The sequence below is a fragment of the Syngnathus typhle genome, linkage group LG7, assembly GCF_033458585.1.
Source record: "Syngnathus typhle isolate RoL2023-S1 ecotype Sweden linkage group LG7, RoL_Styp_1.0, whole genome shotgun sequence".
NCBI classification, from domain to species: domain Eukaryota; kingdom Metazoa; phylum Chordata; class Actinopteri; order Syngnathiformes; family Syngnathidae; genus Syngnathus; species Syngnathus typhle.
In genome coordinates, this window is record NC_083744.1 from 9,564,419 (window position 1) to 9,586,460 (window position 22,042).

At 40.1% G+C, this 22,042-nt stretch overlaps 2 protein-coding genes across 7 annotated transcripts; one reads left to right on the top strand and one right to left on the bottom strand.

Annotated features, from left to right (window-relative positions):
• Positions 1-1,598: 1,598 nt before the first annotated feature.
• mterf2 (mitochondrial transcription termination factor 2) lies at positions 1,599-3,910 on the bottom strand. The gene is made up of 2 exons (XM_061282702.1): positions 3,864-3,910; positions 1,599-2,838 (listed from the first exon to the last, which is right to left on the bottom strand). Exon 2 carries the CDS (start codon positions 2,807-2,809, stop codon positions 1,682-1,684), a length of 1,128 nt encoding a protein of 375 aa, XP_061138686.1. The 5' UTR covers positions 2,810-2,838; positions 3,864-3,910; the 3' UTR covers positions 1,599-1,681.
• A 930-nt stretch (positions 3,911-4,840) lies between these two features.
• On the top strand, positions 4,841-20,063 carry si:ch73-62b13.1 (Carbohydrate sulfotransferase 1-like). 6 transcript variants are annotated; one of them, XM_061283387.1, is made up of 5 exons: positions 4,841-5,053; positions 13,881-14,005; positions 14,203-14,287; positions 16,931-17,106; positions 18,251-20,057. In XM_061283387.1, exons 4-5 carry the CDS (start codon positions 16,968-16,970, stop codon positions 19,417-19,419), a joined length of 1,308 nt encoding a protein of 435 aa, XP_061139371.1. In that variant the 5' UTR covers positions 4,841-5,053; positions 13,881-14,005; positions 14,203-14,287; positions 16,931-16,967; the 3' UTR covers positions 19,420-20,057. The 6 variants fall into 6 exon arrangements, with proteins under 6 accessions (XP_061139371.1, XP_061139370.1, XP_061139372.1 ...); XM_061283386.1 differs by lacking the exon at positions 4,841-5,053 and adding an exon at positions 8,047-10,617; XM_061283388.1 differs by lacking the exons at positions 4,841-5,053; positions 13,881-14,005; positions 14,203-14,287 and adding an exon at positions 8,047-10,617.
• The last annotated feature ends 1,979 nt before the right edge of the window (positions 20,064-22,042 follow it).

The following is a 22,042-nucleotide window of genomic DNA, read 5'->3' on the forward strand; positions in this document are numbered from 1 at the left end:
CCACTTCAGCTAAAATTGATTGCTTTTAATTGCAGTTGTCATCTTGTTTCTGCTGAGATATGCTCCATAAAGGCAATAAGTTCCGCGCGACTAATATCAACCTTTGCCATGTTGGAAATGAAAAAGGACAATTTATGCTCATCCTTATTAACCTCTCTGGCTCGACTTTGCCATCAACGGGCAGTCAGCAAAGGACAAGTGAACCCAGCTGGCTTTGCCTTTGTGGAGTCTTTGTCCTGGGCCTCCATTGGCAGCTCCAAAATGTGCTAAGGAGAACAACTCATTACTTGCCACGGGTGCACAACGGTGGCTTTGACCAAAACTAAAGAATGTGTAGAATTAGTCAGATGATGAGTGTACGTGAAGCATCACTCAGGCCCCCTTGGGGCTTTGCTGTTGTGAATGGTCTCAATATGATCCCTATTCGAGAATCCATCTGCTGAGCTCACATGCATTATCAGCAGATGCACTCACTTGCCCAGCGGCTATCACCATGAGTATACAGTCATGCTGAGTGATGACGATGGCAGCAGATGGGAAGTGGAGGTTGTTAATGTCGACTTTATGTTTCCGTCTGGACATTCTAGTCCTTGCTTTCTTTCTTGATTCATAAGCTGGGAAACAAAAGTGCTAGGATGCATATTTTAAGGGAGTTGGCTGGTTATAAAAAGAACAGCACATCTTCAAAATATAACAAAGATTGTTCCACTTGTTTACGAAGAAAGAATGCGTTTTTTCCTAACTCAAAAGCAAGACCATATGGGCTTGAGTCCTTTTAAGTGAATTCAAGTAGTTACAGTTCATTTTGCAAAACACATTTGAAACAACTCACTGGATGAAGGTGACACAAAACCATTTTCAACTCAAATTAAGAGCACTGCTCTGGTTCAAAATGATAATGACAGAAAATGTTCCAGGTGAAATGGTAATTAAGTGTCCCCATCTGTAAAATAACTATAAAAGTGTCTGAGAGCTGTCGCACCAACAACATTGTGATAAAATGAGACATTTGCACAGGCTGCAAATAAAATGATTTGATTTCCTGTAAACTCAACCATACATTTGACAAACACATAAGTCAGGGGTGCAAGTTTAATGTGATATGGGAATTGGTTACCATTCTTTTTCCATTTGGGCATACACCATCTGATCCCACACAAGAGGATTGTTGCTGTTTTGTTTTTTTAATGTAAATCTTCTCCTGTAAACAAAGTCGCCAATCCCCAAAGATCACAACGGTTTGAAGCACCATGAAAAATGTACTTGGCTATATTGCATGAGGAAAAAAAGTGTAGACTCACACTTTGATAAGTTACTAAAGTGAGACCATTATCTTTATCCAACCAAGGTTTTTTTTTTCTTCAATCACACTTATTTGAATGTCTCATGGAGACATTCAAATAAAAAACAAATTATGTACACACAGAACGGTCTTCTTTCCTCCGGGTGTGTCCCAATATTCATGTCCACTTGTTTTCCGCATTTCACAATCCTATTTAATTTGTTCTTTTAATCTTAAAGGTTATCAAGCTTACATTGTGTGGTGGTAGTCTGTCTGTCATGATAAAATGTATAAATAAAGGCGCATAGACAACTAGTTTGATGAGAACATGTTGGCATTCAAAGTTTAATTCATTTCAAGTTTAACTCATGTTTGTTTTTAGTGTGCGTTACATGTGCATCAGTCATCTCCTTTTAAAGGAGCAACAGGGTTAAACAGTGGTCTCGCACTGCATAGCTGTAGTTTCCCAAAGCTCACCTCAAAATCCTTCTTAGTTCCATTAAGAACATCCAGACTAGCAGTCCTGACGTCATAACCACGTGACTTCAATCTCTGGATGCGATAATTAACTATTTGTGTTGTCAGTTCCAGCACAGTCGGCGTTTGAATAATTTGATGCATGCTGATTCCGGCCCGGAGGAGCCCCTGGAAGCGCTCAGCCAGAGTATCTTCAGGATAGTAAAGTAATGCCGGACAGCTGACAATAATGTCTCGCAGTTCTGTCTCGGAGCAGCCCAAGATGTCCTGGGAGTAATTCAGGGTGCGATGCATGCTGTCCGGGTTCAGCTCGATAACAAAGCCCTTCAATTTGGAGAGGAGGTAGAGGAGCTCTGCTGTGCTGAAACCTCTGTCTTGCAGGAAGAGCATGTTCTGCCTCAACACTTCAGGCGGTTTGAGGAGCACAAAGGGGTTCTGGCTCAGCAGCTTCTGAAGCCAGACCTTCATGTTGGCCTCATCTCCTCCCAGATCCCGGTAGGTCTGTTGGAGGGTGCAAACCATGTCCTTGTTCTGCTCCACTGGACGGCTGAAGCTTTGCGGGGCACTGGCCATGAGCTTGGTGATCATGCGCTTGTTGAGGTTTAAGCTCTGAAGATAAGTGATGTTGTTGCGCTGGTTGTCATGGTGACTTGAGGAGGTGAAAAAGGAGGCTGGGAATTTTTCTATGATACGAACCAGCTCTTTCCGGTTGGGACACACTGATGTCCAGAGCTCTTTCTGTGCAAGTGTTTGGTCTGGATTGCAGAGAACAGCCTCCGGGTAATCCGTTAAGATTTGAGAGATGATGCTCCCTGAGGCACCCAGGCCTTTTAATAAATCTGCAACCTCCTTTGTGTATGCGGGATTCTGATGCAAGACCCAGCTTTTAAGCTTTCTCACCTTTTGGATGTCAACAGAGAGATCATACAGAGCCTCCACGGTCTGTTGGTTCTCTGCTGAGCTGAGGGTCACACATGGTCTGAAGCTTGAAGGTAAAAATGTCACACGGTGACATTGAAGGCACAATGATGCGGTGATGAGGCGCAACATTGCTGAAATCAACGCCGTGTCCTGATCACCTATGAAGAAATAGAGGAAACATAAGCAAGATGCTAATAACACCTTTGTGACCCCTTAGTAAAAATTACATCATCCTATGGATATAAGACATCGGTTTAACGGGGGGGAATCACTCAAATTGAATATAAACACGACTCATTTATTCAATAACGTTGAAATGCCACAGAATATTCAACACGTTTAAATTATAAATTGCAATTATTCAACCAGGTAACTGCATGAATGCATGCCAGAATAACCTTAAAATCACACTATGGTTCAACAAAAGGCACTAAGTTGACTGTAACGCTGAAACATTTACAAGACAATTAAATCACACCCACTGTTTAAATCTACAATTTAAAAAAAAAACTGAAAAGGATCTATCTAACCATGTTTCAAACTGTATGTTTGGTTGTCTTGTAAATATTGAAATTTCGTGCATTAGATTTTTGTTTGAATTTTAGGATTTGTTTGTAAAATCCACATAATTTATTCTCACTACCTAAATTTATCAAGTATTCTGATGTGAATAATTCTTTTTAGATCATTTCATTTCGTTAACCTAAATTTTGCATTTTTAACCTGTACTTATCGATTTATTTATGCCATTTGTAAATCTCACTTCTCTAATTGGTTGGGATTTTCTACATGCAGGAAAATGTGTAACGTTGCCGAGTGCATTTTTAAAGCAGTAATAGATTTATCCGAAGCATTGTGAAGCTTTTTGTCAGGATGTTTTGGTGTGTCACATATTTACCAGGCGAGATTCAAATTTGTTGTTGGAAGATATTTTTGAAGGGCGAACCGCCGTGCCCCGTTTGATTTGACCTCTGTTATTTAAATTTTAGTATTTGCACAAACGACATTTATCCCCCCCAAAAAAAATCAGACACGTCAGATCACAACGGAAGATTTTTGTTAGCACACATAACTTGGAGCTAGAAGCATAAGCACAACAGAAAATGCTGCAATTGCCAGTGCAAATGTGATAACTAGCAATGTAAAATTATGTAAATATGACAGGGGGTAAAGCAAACATTACCTTCGGCTGTGGTACGCGGATGTGACGTTACGCCTTCTTCTCCCAGAAGTAATTCCCCACTCTATTTCATATGAAACAGCGACATCTACAGGCTGCTACAAAATCAGCGGCTAGATTGGCTTACGACGACTACAGTTCTATAATAATAAAAATAATTATTATTATAATTATTATTATTATGGATAAAATAAGAATAGCTCCCAAACCCTGAAGGATTAAACCCAGAGTGGGGGTTCTGATGAGGTCGGTGGGAGTGAAAAGGAGAAATGGACGAGGAAGAGTCGTTGTTAATAAAAATAATAATAATAATAATAATAATAATAATAATAATAATAATAATAATAATAATAATAATAATAATAATAATAATAATAATAATAATAATAATAATAATAATAATAATAATTACTACTTAAATCTTTCTATAAAGGTTTGACTTTAACATCAACACAGTACCTTTTAGATCATAAGTATCAAATTCAAGGCCCAGGGGCCAGATACGGCCAACCACATCATACTGAAATATTGCTATCAAATTGTATTACATCCATCTTTTTAAAATATTTGAAGTTTGTACTTGTCTCTGATTTCAAAACCAGTTGATCATCAGTTTGTTGTGTAGCCTATACTGTGTGTAATATAAGGCATTGAAAGTCTTAATGGCCCTCCGAAGGAAACTATGAGTTTGGCACCCCTGTTTTAGATGCATGGATTGATGGATGAACAAACAGACGGAGGGACAGAAGGACGGATGGAGGGACAGATGGATTTTATCAGTGATTTTTCATTACTAAGTGTTCAGGTTTATTTTATTATTATTTCTATTTTTTAATTGCTGTTGTTTCTCTCATTGCTATAGCTGTGGTTCTTCTTCCTCAACTTCCCTTTTTTTTTATTGAAGCCGCTATTTAAACAGTATTGTTCTAGTAAAAAGAATGTTGGCAAAAATGTATGTCTCAAAGAGCAGTTAGTGCGTCTGAAGCATGAGGCCATGAATACACTCTAGGTAATCAGCCCGGAGTTGAATTGGTGGGAGCACATGTAGCGTTTTCTCACAGTTGGTGCTTGATCATGATGGTTGATCACCAGCTTTGCAAGCTGTTCCCTTAGCACCATGGGAACTGCTGCTGAGAGGGAGGCTGACTTCATTATGTTCAAGTAAACAGATGAACTACCTGAAAGGAAAACAGGTCAGTACTTCTGTGTTTTGTTTTAACGCTTAATATCTCGAGAGGTCTGAGTTGGCTGCACGAATATGCCAGTTCAATAAAATGTAAGATGTTCAGTATAGTTGATTTGTACAATTTAATCAAGGGAAACAACTTTCTTAGAGGTATGAAGGAAGGAATATGAGGGCCTGTAAACAGTGTTATCCTCTCTCGTCCCATTTGCAGTCAATCTGTCAACAGATTCGTTGCCTGTGTGCAGGCTCTAAGCAAGCTCTAATCACAATCTACCCTTCACTTCTGAATTTCTTCTCTTGCTCTGCTAGGTAAAATCGCTTTAAACACAATTCCAAGGGGCAATTTAGAGTTTTCAATTTACCAATGACTGCATGTTTTTGACCCTCGAGAAAGCCTCAAGTGACAAGACACTTAACTGAGCTCAAACTCAGAATCTTTCAACTGTGAGGCAAACAAGGAAACCACAAGGGGACTGCGCTGCCCTGAACTTTACAATATAAACTATTTTTTCTCTATAGCAATATTCTTGTTTTGCAAAGTACAAAAAGTTACAGTGGTCAACCCTTGTGTTGACTATCACAAATAGTTTTAAGTACTGTCTGAAGTCACTTTTCAGAACATGAACAACATGGAACAAGTCTGTCACTGTGTCAACATGAAAGAATGTCTGAGTCGTTTGACAGTAGGAAACATTCCCCAAAGTGGCACAGTAACAACAACTCTTTGGGTTGAACCTGTTCTTCAAGGTTGCACTTAATGAAAGGAGACATTGCTTCTTCATTCTGCTAAATTGCGCACGACTTGACTTGTCATAGTTCAAAAACAGAAAATTAACTGCTAACATTGCAAATATGTATTGGACTCTAAAATGTATTTATTATTTTGTCATCCAACATAGCTGATATTCTTGTACTGTATTTATTTCATGGCCTGGAACATTTTGAATGGAAATCAATTAGAAGCTGGTTGTTCCAGACGTTCTTGGTAAAAAAAATTAAAGTGTGTTTGTGAGCGTGCGTGTATGTGTTTTAGTTTGTGCTTTTCTTCCTGCATTACATCATTAGTATTTGTGTACTGGTAAGTTTGGCAAAGATTTGTCGCGGAAGAATGTTGAAGAGGAGGAAATGGATATTTTCCCCATAGGCGGGACTAAAGTGACAACACGAGATAAATGCTTGATAAGAGACTGAGTGACGCTACAAATCTCAGTCTTTGACAAACACCGCGTGTGAAGCAACATGGGTCTCTTTGTTTTTCTCCAAATTTGTCTTTTGTTCCTGCTTCATCAGGGGAACAGTGAGGAGTCGGAACCTATGATCAGAGCAGTTGGCGCAACCGTTGAGTTGGGCTATTGTTTAGGCGTAGACTATATTGTCGTTTATAGACGTGGTCCAGAAGGAGACCAGCTGCTTGCCAACTCTTCAGATGACAGTGAGCCCTTCGCCCCTCCTGCTCACCTCCGGGGTCGCATCCACATCAACCATCATAATAACCTGCTCGGGCTGCAGATCCGTCAGCTCACGCACTCGGACTCTGGGATTTATAGAAGAGAGTGCTGGGAGAACCGAATGCGGGTCAGCGACCACTTCCAGCTGCTGGTCGTCTGTGATGATGAGATTGAAGCTGAGAAGGTCATCGCGGATGAAAGAGGTGGCCAGACTGAGCTGCTGTGCAAGGGTACTTCCAGAGTCACGGAGGGATTGTCTGTGCGGTGGTATTATGACATACAGAATCCGTACAGACTCCAGCTCTTCTTAGACACAAGTATGTCACTAGACCCACTGGTGAGTGAGCTGCGGGATGCTGTGACGGTCAGAGACAACGGGACATTGCTCCTCCTGGACAAAACCTTGATGAAGGAAAAACAGCAATTTTACTGCGTGGTGAGCGATGGAACTCAGTGTCGCAATTTCCAGAATATGTACCAACCTGTCCACAGTGAGAGGAGAACAATCTTTGCCTCAGTGGGGGACAAAGTGGAACTGACGTGCCCCTTTGAAAGTAGCAACCAGTTATGGGAGACGCCACTGGGGAACATAAACGTTAGCGGCGTGAGGAGCAATCAAATGTACATATCAGATAAATTGAAAGACTACTCACTGGTGATTCCCATCGTTTCACACCAGCACAGCGGCGAGTATTCATGCGTCGCAGCTACACTTGACCTGCAGTACTCGCTATCTCTTTGTCCTCAAAGGCAAGCCAAAGAAAAATTGTGTACTGAAGGTACTAACATCTTGCTAGAATGTGAAGTTGACCAAGAGGATCCCAAGAGGGTGCTTTGGTTCCGCCAAGACTCAGCAGGTGACAATAAGCTGATACTCGACTCCAATGACGAGACTATAGAAGATCTGAGAGGCAGGATGTCTCTGTCAGATGGCAAATTTTCACTGAAGCTGTCTAATGTTCGTGTGACAGACGGATTTCTTTACTGGTGCATTGCATTAGGCGAAACAAACTCTGCAGATTTGGCCTATGATTACATAGATGAATATGATGACGAAAACATTGACTATGGCGATGGACAATACTGGTATGAAACACCTCGATGTATCTTCAAACAGGAAAACAAATTGGTTTTGTCAGGGAAACAATCCGGCACTTCTGAGTTTGTTATTGTCGTAGTAGCAATGGGGCTCGTGGTGGTTGGATTGGTTGCTGCTGTGATTGTAATGAAGAGGACAAAAAACATACAGAGGAGAAAGCAAGTACCTTCACGCTCCAGACGGAAAACAAACAAGGAGGTCAAATTGAACGTCGATTCTGAGTGTACTGAAAAGTTGAATCCTGCTTAAAGTGTTTTTTGTATAATATTTTTTATTTAAGTAAACACTTGATTTTCAAATGAAACACCAGAAAATGCTCAGTTTTTTCATTACACTTAATTGCTAGCATTTTTCCTTTTTACTTGGGGAGAGGGGATATTGAGCTTATGACTCGGCAGCATGGCTCTGGTAGAGGGGTCATCTCCTGGCCCCACAAATTGGGGGTTACATGTCAAAGTGTCCTTGAGCAAGATACCGATCCCTCATCAGTTGGTATATAAGATGGGAGTGTGAAGCACTTGAAATAACCAAGGTAGAAAAACACTGTGGAAGTGACAGCCCATTTACCTATTTTTTTTTCCCTTTCTTTCATCATGTAGGCCCATCACCACGAATACATACGACATATTCAAATTTTCAAAACAAAAATTGGAATAAAAACATTTAAAGGTCACTCCACTATGCCAAAAAAGGTATGTGCCGTAAACACCTAAGCAGTATAATGATACTTATCCAAGGCCTAATGACTGTAAGAACCGGTTAGACTTCTTTTTGTCGACGGGTTCAGTGTGATTAAATATAACCTTTTCAGAAAGAAGGCACTTACACACCACAAAGAGAGAAAAGGGACACTACGTATTATAGCGTCTGAAAAGTTTTTTGGGTACACTTGATTTCAAAGTGTCATCAATTAGCTAGGCATGTTTGCACCATTTAGTATTCATCACTACATACGTATTAGAGGGGTACTTAATCTGTCTGGAGAATATATGCACATGAAATTTGACATTAAAGTTAAAATTGCTCAATGATGTGTGTGAGTATTTTCACATTTCTGATGATGCAGTGATCATGCCTGCATGGTGAGGCACTAATATTCAAATGTACAACTTTATGAGCCAAACATAGTGGTGTATTCACAATTAAATTGGCAGTCAGACAAAAATTGGATTTTGTATATATATATATATATATATATATATATATATGCTGAAAAAGTCCTAGAAAATAATATCAATATCGGAGACTTCGAGTCCCCCCAACAAACCCTACAATATACAGACAGGCAGAAGGGAGATGAGCCGCTCGGGGCTTTTCTTCCTTAATATCAGTTTGTTCACAAGCCAGACGTGTGAAGGTGTTTGGTTAGATTGTAGCAACACCAAAATTTATGGCTTTGATTTTCACAGGGCCAAACCAAGCGAGACCAGGACCAATCAAATGGGCTCAATAAAACTGACTTCCCCCGGAGGTTTCAAAGGCTTTACGAAGATTTGATTTACAGTCTGGAGGCCAGACACTAGTGAGGATGAGCTTGAGATGTTGTGATACACACTCTCGTCAGATTGGATAACTCGTGCCCCCTTGTGCAATGAGACTGTTTATGAGAAAACATCCTCCATTTTATCTTTGCATGTTGACAAGGATAAGCCGTAAAGCAGATATTAGCCGAGGCTATAAATAGAAATATTCTCTCTCTTCTGGGTAGCAAAGCGAGCTTTCAACAGGTTCTGTGGGGAAGGTTGTGTTACCTAATTATCTCTTTCAAGTACTGTTTGGACTGTTGAACTTTGAAAGAGGGAAGATTTAGCTACTGTTAAGTCGTTTTAAGGCGCACTGAGAAACCCGTACTGCATGAATACAGAAGGTCATGCAACTTAATTGCTGGCAGGAAGCTAACTCAAAGTGTTTACTGCCAAGCCAATACAATTAGTATTTGATAGAACTTTATGCAATTAGAGATGTGGCATGAGGACAGACTTAAATTAAATATAACAAAATATAAGAAAAAACATTTCTTAAAGTCAGTGTGAGGAAAAGTTGCAAATGTAGGATTTGGACTGTTGAGGATTTTGCCCGGAACTAGGTAATGTTTTGACCCATCAGCACAATCATCAGTATGTCAAGTTTAATGTGACTGCAACTAGAAGCCCTTTATTATGTGTTTGATGTTTTATATGTGCAATGAATGGATGGATAGATGAATGGCAATAAATAAAAACATACTGCTATAAAGACATAAATACATTGAAAAAACACAATGATTTATTGATCATTAACTTCAGTTAAGGAAGGAAAATGAAAAGGGAGGCTACATTGAAAGATAATCTTCCATAATAACATGGGAAAATTCAGATTCAAGGTTTCTTTTTTAATGTCTGTTTTTTCTTCAGTTCATTGGTTGATTTTGGGATACAAGGTCATTTATTTATTTTTTCTGGCAAATGCATGGGTAATTGTGCATACCTATGAATATAGGGACTTAATTATACATTTTTATGATTTTGGCAGTCATGGTGACGCTCTGAAGGACACCATAACTATGATGCAGCCTGTGCTAAAACGAGTTAAACACCCCTGCCCTAGATGTTGCCAGGATACTTTTTGCAAATGATGCAAACGATTGCATTGGGGATATGAATAATTTATCCCTAACACAACATCTTACATTCGATTGCCACTGTAGTGTGTCATTTTGTCATAGAAGATTGAACAAATTAAAAAAATATACAGGGTATAACTTATACACGCTGTATAGACTCAGACATCTTTTTATTTCAAATAAATCAGTCATTCTTACGCAATCACACAGATTGTTGGTGTGGACTTCCTGGTCGCCTACTCTATTCAAGACTCAAATTTGAAATGAGTTGAAATCAAGTTCTTCCACCCATATATCAAAGTGTGAAACTCCACTCTGCCAGGTGTGATGCAGTCAATTGCACCAAGTCCTGCCCAAATGGAATAAGAGAAGCTGAGCTAACCTTTCAGTCCTGGCTGACAAGGTGCCCGGGCAACTACTGGGTGAGAGCTAACTTTTGATGTTCCTTCTGATAATTGTCTTTGACACACAGTTGGAAACAACATCACTGTAGCCGTGTATAATAATTTGGGTGGAGCTTTTATTAATACTCTTACATAAGTAGGCTTTTACAGGTAGTACATACCTGTACCTCTTTTGTGGCTCTGTGACCCTGACATTGTTGCCCAATCGTCAATTAGTCTAATGTAAGACTTTACCTTGAGGAACAGACACGGTCCCTGGCTGTTTATTATATTCACAAAAGTTGGCAGATAGAAATAAATTGTGTGGATAGACTTCCAAAAACATAACTCTCTCAACAGGATGGTCTCTTGGGATTTCAGTGGATCGCTTATTGATACCACTTGTTGAATTTTGTCAAACAAGACTGAAGTAGAATTTTTGTAGCACACACCAGCTTTGGTTGTTAGCAGACTGGTGCTCAGGTGGTGAGCAAGTGTGCCTCCGTTTGAATGGCTGTTTATCTATATTTGCCCTATATTTGTCCAGCCAATCACAAAGCACATATAGACAAACCACTCACAATCAAACCAACGGGCAATTTGGAGTATTCAATAGGCCTAGCATGCATGTTTTTGGAATGTGGGAGGAAACTGGAGTACCCGGAGAAATCCCATGCAGGCACGGGGAGAACATGCAAACCAGTGCTCCTCCGCGTCGCCTTATTTCAGTTATAATAATACTCATTTCAAATTTGAGTTTCTCGCGAAGCGCAAGAAGAATACTCATGGGCAGCAGCATGAGTCAATAATAGAGTCATAGAATCTAGTTACGCACTGTGCAATTTGTTTGCTGAAATATATTTAGCTGTCTCAGCCGGCACACAAGGTGGGTGGAATGAGATTTTCTTTTCACTTGCTTATTAGATTTATAGTGAGGGAGCTCTTGAATAAAGGGACTGTTTTGGAGACCTGATTGTCCTCTTGACACGCAAGCAGAGAAATAATCAGTCTAAATTGCAAAAGTAAAAAAAGCGCAAGAGAGAGAGAGAAAGGGAGAGAGACAAAAAGAAATAGAGAGAGACAACGACAAAGGTACGCAGACCTAGAGAGATAGACAGTCAGACAGACAGACAGACAGAGAGAAACAGAGAGAGAGAGAGAGAGAGAGAGAGAGAGAGAGAGAGAGAGAGAGAGATGCCAATCAAGCACGGATGTAGAGGTCAGGTCAGATGAAAATTTTATGTTAAATAGTGTTGAAGAAGTGCAACTTATTCTTGGTGAAGGTTTAAAGGCACAAAAAGAGACACTCCAAACAAAATGTATGTTTGCCGGAAATATGGGGAACATGTTGAATGATTCTGTTTGTTCACTACAGGGAGAAAAATACTTTAGCCTATACAAATGCTACCCAGAAGATGAGGGGGCGTTCAGTTTCTCAGAACTGGGGATTTGAAGCTAGTGAAGCAATGGATAGACACTGAGAGGCGTCAAGCACAGGAGGCTCTTGTATCACTTGTTATGTGCTCTTGGCAGCTTTTTGTCCTTTGTGCATGCTGGAATAGTTTAACCTTTTAGCTGCCCGTCTGGCTAAAGAAATGCATACATACATGGTAATGGAACTTCTGTTTTAAGGGCATGCATTTTTTCTTTTTTGGGGGTGTATTGTTTTTTTTATGGCTGTGTTTCAAAGCCATTAGAGGCATACTGTATGCAAACAAAACACTTCTGCAGAAACAGGAGAAGGTTAACATAAAAAAATATATCCCTCTACTCGAAGATAATAGTGGTAAATTTAATTATCATTTACTCTAAACCAGGGCTCACCAATATTTTTAAAACTAAGGCTTTCAATTTTGTACTTCTGAAATCACAGATTTTGCTCAAAATACATTGAATTATGTTGGCCCTTGAACTGATGTGCAAGGTCGACTAGATAAATACAACCTCTGGCAAAAATGATAGAACCACCAGTCACAGAGGACCTTCATTCGGTTGTTTAATTAAAAAAGAACAAAAAAAACACTTGACATGAGACAAAACTGAAGTTGTTTCAAACGGCAACTGCCTGGCTTTAAGAGACACTGAAAGGAAAAAATGTGGTAGGTATAGTTGTTGAAACCAAGCAGACGAGAAAACTATGCAATCGCTCAATTCTGAGGAAATGTGAAAAAACAAAACAAAAAAACACGTCAACACATACTTTGCTGCACCACCTCTGGATTGCCTGCTCAATCTGCTGCCTCCACAAACATCTTTGTCTCTTATTCTGTACCATTTTCAAGTAACACTAAGTGCCAAACTGCTAATGTGGAGTAAAACAATTCCGGACTGACAAATTCATTCAAACGTACTCGTGAGTATTTCCAATTGAACGTACTTGCGAGCATATTTGATCGTATTCAAATAAAATCAAACATACGACAAATAAAACACATTGTCATAGAGGTGTGAAGCGAGTCCAAACCGGAGTAGACGTCATAGGATACCTCAAATATCGATCTATGCAAATAATAATCTATCAATCCATTTTCTATTGTGATAGTCCTTATTGGGGTCATGGGTGAGCTTTGGCCTAAATTGAAATTGACTTTTGGTGAAAGACATGGTCCACCTTGGAGTCCAAAACACCTCCTTTCTGCCGAGAAGTAAATGAACACCCATGGCCACTATTGGATAGAATGCATATTTATTCCCTAAAATAACTGATCAAGAACAGAATCCGAAGACATCTATTATTCAGAACAAGTTTCGTTCAGTGAAGACGCTTAGTGAGACTGAATCGCAGCGGGATATCCATCTGTAAAGACAAGCAGACTTCTTCCCATCCGCAACTTCACCTTCAAGGACCGATGAAGCTGTCACTGGCTGAATTTGAACCCACAATGACCCCCAGGAGCCACAATATTGCACATAGTGCTTTTTACACTGAAGTCGGCATCACACGTGATGATAGCAACCATGCTCACTTGAATGAGGGATGACAGAGGTGTGCGTGTGTGTGTTTGTTCGTTTATTTGTTTGTGTGTTAGCTTTATTTGATTTTCGACGTGAATCCCCGCCACTTAGAGAAAAGCACACATGTGAAGTTTGCCATTGTGGTAAAAACAAATCTAAATCAATTCGGATTTATCCGGCCAGCATGTAGCTATTACAGCACCATTCACAGCATGAAAGGTGCAGGATGAAGCTCGACAATATAATCTTGCATCCAATCTGGAAACTCTGGTTGAAGCCTGTGTACTCACTTGCCCCCACCCACCTCCCTCCTCCTCTTCTTCCTCCTCCTCCTCTTTCTCACTCAGCCTCCCGCTGTCTCTATCCATGGCGCATCTCCATCCTTAACTCCTGCACCCGCTCTTCAGGATCACACATAAAACCAAAAGAAAAGCAGTGTTCCGCACCAGTAGCACAACAAAGCAGGCTCGCGGTAAGGAAACAATTTATGTTTTTTTCTTTTTACGGCTTTCACGCGCGTTAAACTGTGGAATGAACGTTTACTAACGGGGCTGTGATCGGACTTTTTGCACATGGCAGTGACGAGGTTATACTATTTTCCTGTTCATTCTAGCACTCACTAACACACCACCACGGCGTGTTGTAATTTTGATGTGTCTCTTCTTCTAGATATCATTTCAGCCCGTGTAAAAGGCTCACAAGAAGTTCAACGTTCCCTCCATGCAGACTCTTAACGTCGCGTCATTTACCAAGGGTATATAATTATACTATTTTAAAATGCAAAATGATATTTTTAATAGTGTTTTCAATTTTTGTCTATTTTATGAGTGCAAGATCACGTGGTTCAACCTCTAAATGCGAAAAAATGGGATGACTATAATCCGATTGAGTTTTCGTGAGCTGTTTGTATTTTCTTCGTGTGCGCGTGTGCGTGTTTACAAGCGTAATAAGTGTTGGACACGCTGCATCCTTTGTCTCTCATCTGTTGAACCTATCCCGTGGTAATTTACTTTTGAACAATGTTGGATGCTATCCTTAAAGATTGTCATGCATAAGAAAAAGTAATAGTCTGGATACTTTTGTTATTTTTGAGATGTTTTACAATATATTTTGTGCTGCTGCTGGATGATCATCATCATTCTTATTATTATCATTATTATCTTTTTTTTTTTTTTAATCCAGTGCATCCATATGTGTGTGTGCATGTGTGTGTGCACGTGTGTGTTTGTGTACATGTGAATTTTGGAAAAAACAAAGAGAAAACTGAAGATTAATCTTGATATGTAATAATAAAAAGCTTTGCCTTGAACCGTAATAAAGTCGAGCAATTCCGTACCAGAAAAATCCTAAGCACCTCATGTTTCCTCATCACTTGCATCCTAAATACCTCAGTCCCTCCCTCATCATCTACCTCTGACCTCATTTGTTGCCTTGTGGTGTTCCACATAGTGTTTATCTTGCACAAATGCCATTACGTTCAACATGTTTGCTGCTATGTTATCTAAGCAACAGCACCTCTTTGTCACGACTGGCACTTGGTTGGTTTGGCTTGCAGTTGCTTTAATGGTGCTCTACAAATACTGTTCTGGGATGTTTACTATGTATGCACGTTGGAGGCATACAAAAGACGAAACCATTGTCCCCTTCCAGCTGTTGATACACGGCATGGTCTACGCTGTGGCATTTATAAACAAGAAGACTTGCATATCAATATGCTCTGAATCGCTGAAGCCTCTCTCTGCCTTCTTTGGAGAGCAGCAGGGTGTGAGGAGTTGGCAGTTTGATCATGACTGGAAAGAAGAAAAAAAAAACTGTGGCTGTGGACTCACACAGGTCAGCCAGCCACTTACGCAACACGTGTAGGCAAGCAAAAGCGCAAACATTTTGCTTTTTTTAGGAGACAAAGATGACAACAGCAGCAAATCTACATTAAGGCCAGTAATGCAATGTTACACCTGATATATAAATATCCATCCATCCATCCATCCATCCATCCATCCATCCATCTATTTTATAGGGTTTGTTCTGAAGCGTCACATCAGCTTGGGTGTTTTATTTACTAAATTAGGTATCGTTGGTATTTATGTTGTTTTCTCATTTCAAGAAGGTATTAATTTGTACAAATGCTTTCATCAGGGTGGACGTATTTCTTGTTTTGTTGTTGGAGGATTGGAATTTCCATGTTGCAATGGGAATCTAATGGGTAACTTGCTCACATTAGCACTTTCTATTCCCATGTCCTATTATTTGTTCCTATTAATATTGCAGTGCTGTAAGGGGCAGAAGTAAATATTTCCTACTTGTTTTCTAGCCAATCAACTACAATACATCAGTGTTAGAAACAATAATCAAATAAAGGTGTTGTAGACTAAACTGTGCCCACAATAACAGTTTAACATTTGTGGAAAAGTTGACGAAATGAAATCTACATTTTTCTCCAATGAATACAAAAAAATAGGAAAGCTCACATAATACAAAATGCACGTATAAACATTTCTGTCACTGTGCAAAATGTATGAAGAAAACATTTTCCCCTGAGGACTTGATTTTATAATTGCTGCGGATTTTTCTAACTCTACTCAGAGTTGTCAGGTCTGTATTTTTCTCAAACCTTCAGAGTAATTGTCTTTGGTTTGGTACTGTTTCTGATTAATGAAAGAACAAAAGATAACCTCAGCTGAATGTGACCACTTCCCACAGAAATGAATTTGCAACAGGGACACATACATAAACGAACAAGGAGCAGACTTGAAAAACAGAGCTACATTTAAAAAAAGCAATAATATTGGTGATATGATGCATCGTTTACCGGTGGTTTTGATTGCGGTTGCCTGTGCACCGCCACTTTGGGTGATGGAGAGTCCGGACTCTAGGATGAATATCCACTATTGCTTTTGTGCACTGGGAGTGGGACAAAAAGATGGTTGCCGATTTTAAAGATCGTTTTTGAAAAATACTTTTACTCCCTTATGTCAAAGTGTGAGAGAACATTTAGCATTTCCATCTATAAAGACGAGCTACAGTTCGTGGACTTTTATCTGAGCTGCTATTTTAGGCTAAATTACCAATGAGAGAGCAAAATGGATCATAATAATGCTGCTTTGTGCCTCGTATACTGATCTTGTTGTTTGGAGCGTTGTCTTTCTTTCGGGAAAAAAAAAACTTTAGGACAACAGTTTTCAAAGGGACTTAAAATGAACGAACAAGCAAAAATGATTTTTTTTTTTTTAAAAAGTAAAAGCTCGATCTATTATTTTTGTAAGTAGATCATAGACCGATGCAAGCAGCTAACTGTACTAATGACAGAAAAAAAGATTGTTGGATATTCATTTATGATTGACGTGTGTGTGTGTGTGTGTTTGTGCGTGCGTGCGTGCGTGTGTGTGTGCGAGACCAGTGAGAAGGATGTAGCACCAACGGGGTGGGGGAAGAGGATGGAGTGTTCCTGGAAGACAGTGCTGCTGCTGGTGTGTGCCTCGTTGGGGGTCCAGTACACAGCCATTCGCACCCTGAGGGACTCCCTGTCTGGACCCTGTCAGGGTGTTTACCAGTGTCAGAGCAGACATCACAGAGGTACCACAAACATTAATAATACAGATAAGTTCATGTCGGTGGTCGTGATTTTAAGACCACAGCGGCACAGTTAGTCGTCCGCCTCACAGTTAGGAGGGTGCGAGTTCGACTCCCTGTGTGGAGTTTGCGTGTTCTCCCCGTGCCTGCGTGGGTTTTCTCCCACATCCCAAAAACATGCTAGGCCGATTGATTGAGCACTCCAAATTGCCCGTACAGGTGTGGGTACGAGTGCGGATGGTTGTTTGTGTCTGTGTGCCCTGTGATTGGCTGGCAACCAGTTCAGGGTGTCCCCCGCCTACTACTGGGATGGCCTCTAGCACGCCCGCGACCCCCGGGGAGACAAGCAGTATAGAAAATGGATGGATGAATGAATGGATGATTTTAAGATCTTTTTGTAACCTGAAAGATATGAACATTAATACCGCTCATCCAAATTTAACAACATCTAATTCTGATTTACTAGTCACACACTACAATAATGAATCAACAAGCATCTCTCAACTCCTTGGCCTCTGTGAAAATCAGTTATGTTCCTCTTACTGTACTGTGCCTGTTACTGGCACCCCCATTTGCAATCAACTCCTCATCAGTAGAAATTACATGTTAGCCGTTTGTGCTATAAATAGACGTTCAGCATTTCAAGTCCCCCTATAGCCACAAGAAGACAAGCTTCTTTCAAATGATTTGTGCTTTACTGCCTGGTTTCTGTGATTTAACTTTTCCTCACTAACAATAACAAAAAAAATCTTACAATTTAAAATAATTGTTTTAAAATGAACCAAATTGTTTCCTCAAGAGATTAGGCATCAAGAAACTCACCAGCGGGTGATTTTTTACTTAATAAAAGCTCATAATATTATGTAATTATTTTTTATAGAACTGTCACTTAAACTAGCCAATCCCAGTCTATTAATTTGCAGTCTAAAGTGCCGAATTAAGTGCAAGTAGTAAAGTGCTTTCAATGAATCATTTCTAAAGAATTAATTAGGGAAGCCTGTCTGCCTCACAGTTCAGAGGTGCAATAATCCACACAGTATTAAAATGTATCATTAATGAAAACAAATATTCAACTTGGAAAAAAAAGAGTAATTTTCCTTTAGCATGCATATGGCCTGAAACACATTGTTTCCTTTCCTTCTCAAAGAATCCAATTGGAGAACCTTGTGTGATGACAGTTGGATGTCCATGGAATCCCCTCAGAAGCACATCCTGCTGTTTGCCACCACACGCAGCGGTTCATCCTTCACTGGTCAGCTGCTCAACCAGCACCCTGAGATCTTTTACATGTTTGAACCTCTCTACCACATCCAGCAAGCATTCACAAATTCCAGCGGGAGGATTCGTCGTACTTTGGACCGCCGGGCCCTGCTGGGCGCGTACAGAGACCTTCTGCTCAATTTGTACAAATGTGACCTTCATTTTATCGAGAGTTACATCCGCCCTGAGCCTCAGGACCACGTCACTAATTCCTTCTTTCGTAGAAGCTCCAGTCATGCCCTTTGTTCTCCTCCTGTGTGTCTGGAAGGAGGGAACGGAGAAGCACTCGAGCTTCCTGAGGAAAGTTGGTGTACCAAGAAGTGCGGAAACTTGAACCTCACCTTGGCGTCAAGGGCGTGTCTGTCAAGAAGCCACGTAGCCATAAAGACAGTTCGGATCCCCAAGGTGAGCGACCTGCGAACTTTGGTTGAAGATCCACGTCTGGACCTAAAGATCATCCACCTGGTGAGAGACCCTAGAGCAATTCTCGCCTCACGCATCACAGCGTTTTCAGATCAGTTTCGGGCGTGGAAAATATGGAACGCGACGGGGCGGCAACCGCGATATGTGGACCTATCGCAGATCACAAGCACCTGCCAGGACATGGTGGCATCCGCAGAAGCAGGATTGGCGAGACCAGCTTGGCTGAAGGGCCGTTATCTTTTAGTGAGGTATGAAGATTTAGCATTTAACCCAAAAGACATGGCTGACAAGATCTATCAGTTTATTGGCCTAGAGTTGGAGGACAGGGTGCAGACATGGATTAGAAGAAACACCAACAGTAATGTGTTTGCTCCATTTGATTGGAATTACAAGTACTCCACCACCAGAGACTCCAGAATGACGGCAGCGAGTTGGAGGCTTCGTTTGGACCATAATATTGTCAGAACTGTGCAAAATTTGTGCAACGACACTTTGGCCCTGCTCGGATACAAACTAGTTCATTCAACAGTCCAACTAAGGAACTTGTCCCATAGTCTAGTTGAACCCAACCCATTTCAACCCAATCTTTCTCAAAATTGGGTAACGACCAAAAATGGTCAGGGTGGTACATAATTTATTCATAAATATATTATTTGTTACCTGTGGGGTTATTTTCATCTTTTTAAATCATTGATTTCTAAGTAAAAATTTAGATCTTGGACCAAAAAGGTTTAAGAAACCCTCCAACCAGTAATAATAATAATAATAATAATACATGTAACAATGTAAAAGGATGTATTAATAGATTATTCTTTTTACTGGTGATTCAATGCTGTGAAGATGCTAAAATAAAGAAACAAAATACATAATCTGTTCATATCTTACCATTTCAATACAGATGTGCCAGATATCAAAAGGTGTGACATGCACAGATTTCGACTAAACTACTCAGTGTATTGCTGTGTGTTGCAGTTATGTGTGAATTAATTTTTATCTATTATTCTATATGTAATGTCACATTACTGCTGTAAATCAAACAAGCAAATTATGTGCATACCGGGAGAGCATTGGCCATTGGAATTTGAAGTATAGTTTTAATAATGCCTTTGGAAATAAATGTCAATAAATGAGTGAAATCCAACAGTGATTTTAGACGAATGTAAATTTGTGGTCTGGTTTTGTTGGAATGGAATCAAGTAGATTATCGTGCAAATCTTTTCTAATAGTTTCTAATAAGTGCACGTTAAATTGGAATTCTGTCCAGTTCGCCTAAACAATCTGTAGTCTTGTGCAAATTCCTGCAACTGGTTTAATTTGGAACTCAAAGTATTTATGCACAAGATAGCAGATAATTTATAAGTCCCTGCTCTTTGTAGCGAGGCACAGCCACAGATCAGAGTTGCTCCCAATTTTAGACATCCCCACACCATTTTTGTAGAATTTTCAGGGTCATCATAATGAGTCACGATGTCGCCACTAACTCTGATTTTGCATCATATTTCTGTGGCAACTGTAATGGTGCATGGCTGAGAGTGATGATAATACCCAAGCTACAAAATAAAATCAATGCTGGCTTCAGGAAATGAATGTAATTTTAGCAAAACTGTCAGGTTTCTATCTTGGGACCATTATGGTAAATCTGAGGTGAAATTGGCCTTTCATTGATGTAGTCTGTTCATCAATTTTCTATCTTTCCTGCAGCTACTCACACAATTGCTGACACCACAAATATCTCCCTATACATCTAAAGATCCTGGGCAGGGCAAACAGGATTTAAAATGCATGGTCAAAAGAATATAATCTGCAGGCCTAAACTGTTCATAAATTAAACTTTTAGGCCAGTCAAGGAAATGTACATCATCATTTTTTCGCTATTCCCTCTCTGTCATGCAAGCTGCAATTGGACTGAGTCAGCTGTAAGATGATTATTAATTTCTTTGCACACAATAACAGAAGTTTCTTCCAATCCCCTTGACTGTGCTGACAAAATCGTATCAATATTGCTAAAATTATGAGGCACACACTTGGCAGAAAAATTCACAAGATCCATCCTTACCTGCTTAGTGTCTTAGTAGATGACCCAAATACAATACATGGTATCATTTACGTTTGTATTCATTGGTTCATTGGCTAGTGTACAGCAGGAGAAAGCACTATGTTTAGCAAGATCGAGTTTTCCTGTACGACACTGTGGAGAATACAGATTTAATGGTTAATGCGCATTTGTTAACATACGGATTCAAATTCTCTTTTGAGAGTGTCAGCAGAAACAGCCCCGCTCAACCACAACATGCAGCTAGTCATGCACGCTGGATTGTTTGAATGGCAAATTAGGGCTGATGAAGCGATGCCGCTAGACAGAGACCAGGTAGGAGATGCTGGACGTCAGGTCGACCTACAAAATTCAAATCGTTGCGTAAACAACCATGAATTTTTCCACAAAGCATTTGTAATTTACATGATTAAATAGTAAATACTTGATTTTAGAAATAAAGGCAAACCTTTCCACCAAAAATCACATTGTGTCTTCATATCTCATCATTATTTGTGCACAGCACACAACTCATCAGTCTGATCCATTGGATCTTTATAGCATAATACACATCTGAAGGTATTGCATTGCGGTATAGCTCCAGGGTGCTCCATTGGTGTGTTTTATTTTTATTTTTTTTAAACATGACCAACTCTCTTGACCAAAATCTCATGATCCTCCATCTTCAGGCCACAGTCTTGGCAGTGTGAACCAGCTGCCACGTAGTTTTTCTTGACCTTCTAGTCTTTCTGTTGTGTCACTGTTGATGGAATTAGCTCTGTTGCATAATTTCCCCTTGGTGTTTTCTGTAATCACTGGGTTTAACCACTGGCTGCTTATAATGAGATGAGGGGAGGATATCCTTTGGGGTTGATCCACTAGTTGCAGTTAGGCTATGTGGTTCATGCAGGCTCTAATTTCCCACTGTCTTTATGGTTCTTAAAGGACCTCATATGGGCAAGCAGCCCAGAAATGTGCAAATTAGGACCTGCCACTCGTTTCAGTCATTGTATGTTGACACATGCATACAAAGATGCACTTGCCTCTTTGTTCCTGTGCTGTAATGGAGTTGTGCTTTAATGGCTTTGGCACATTTGCAGTCTGAGGAGTGACCACACCACATTGTGCACTCTTTTAGGATGGTATTGATTTAAGAAAGGTCCGAGGTTGGAGAGAGCGCAGCAAACAGCATATTGACAAACCACTTAAAAGGGCTTGTGAAAA

Excerpts from the sequence above, each read along its gene's own strand:
- mterf2 (XM_061282702.1), bottom strand. The coding sequence starts at position 2,809 with ATGTTGCGCCTCATCACCGCATCATTGTGCCTTCAATGTCACCGTGTG.
- si:ch73-62b13.1 (XM_061283385.1), top strand. The coding sequence starts at position 16,833 with ATGACAGAAAAAAAGATTGTTGGATATTCATTTATGATTGACGTGTGT. Across the intron at positions 17,107-18,250 it reads TCAGAGCAGACATCACAGAG|AATCCAATTGGAGAACCTTG; the intron begins GTACCACAAACA and ends TCCTTCTCAAAG.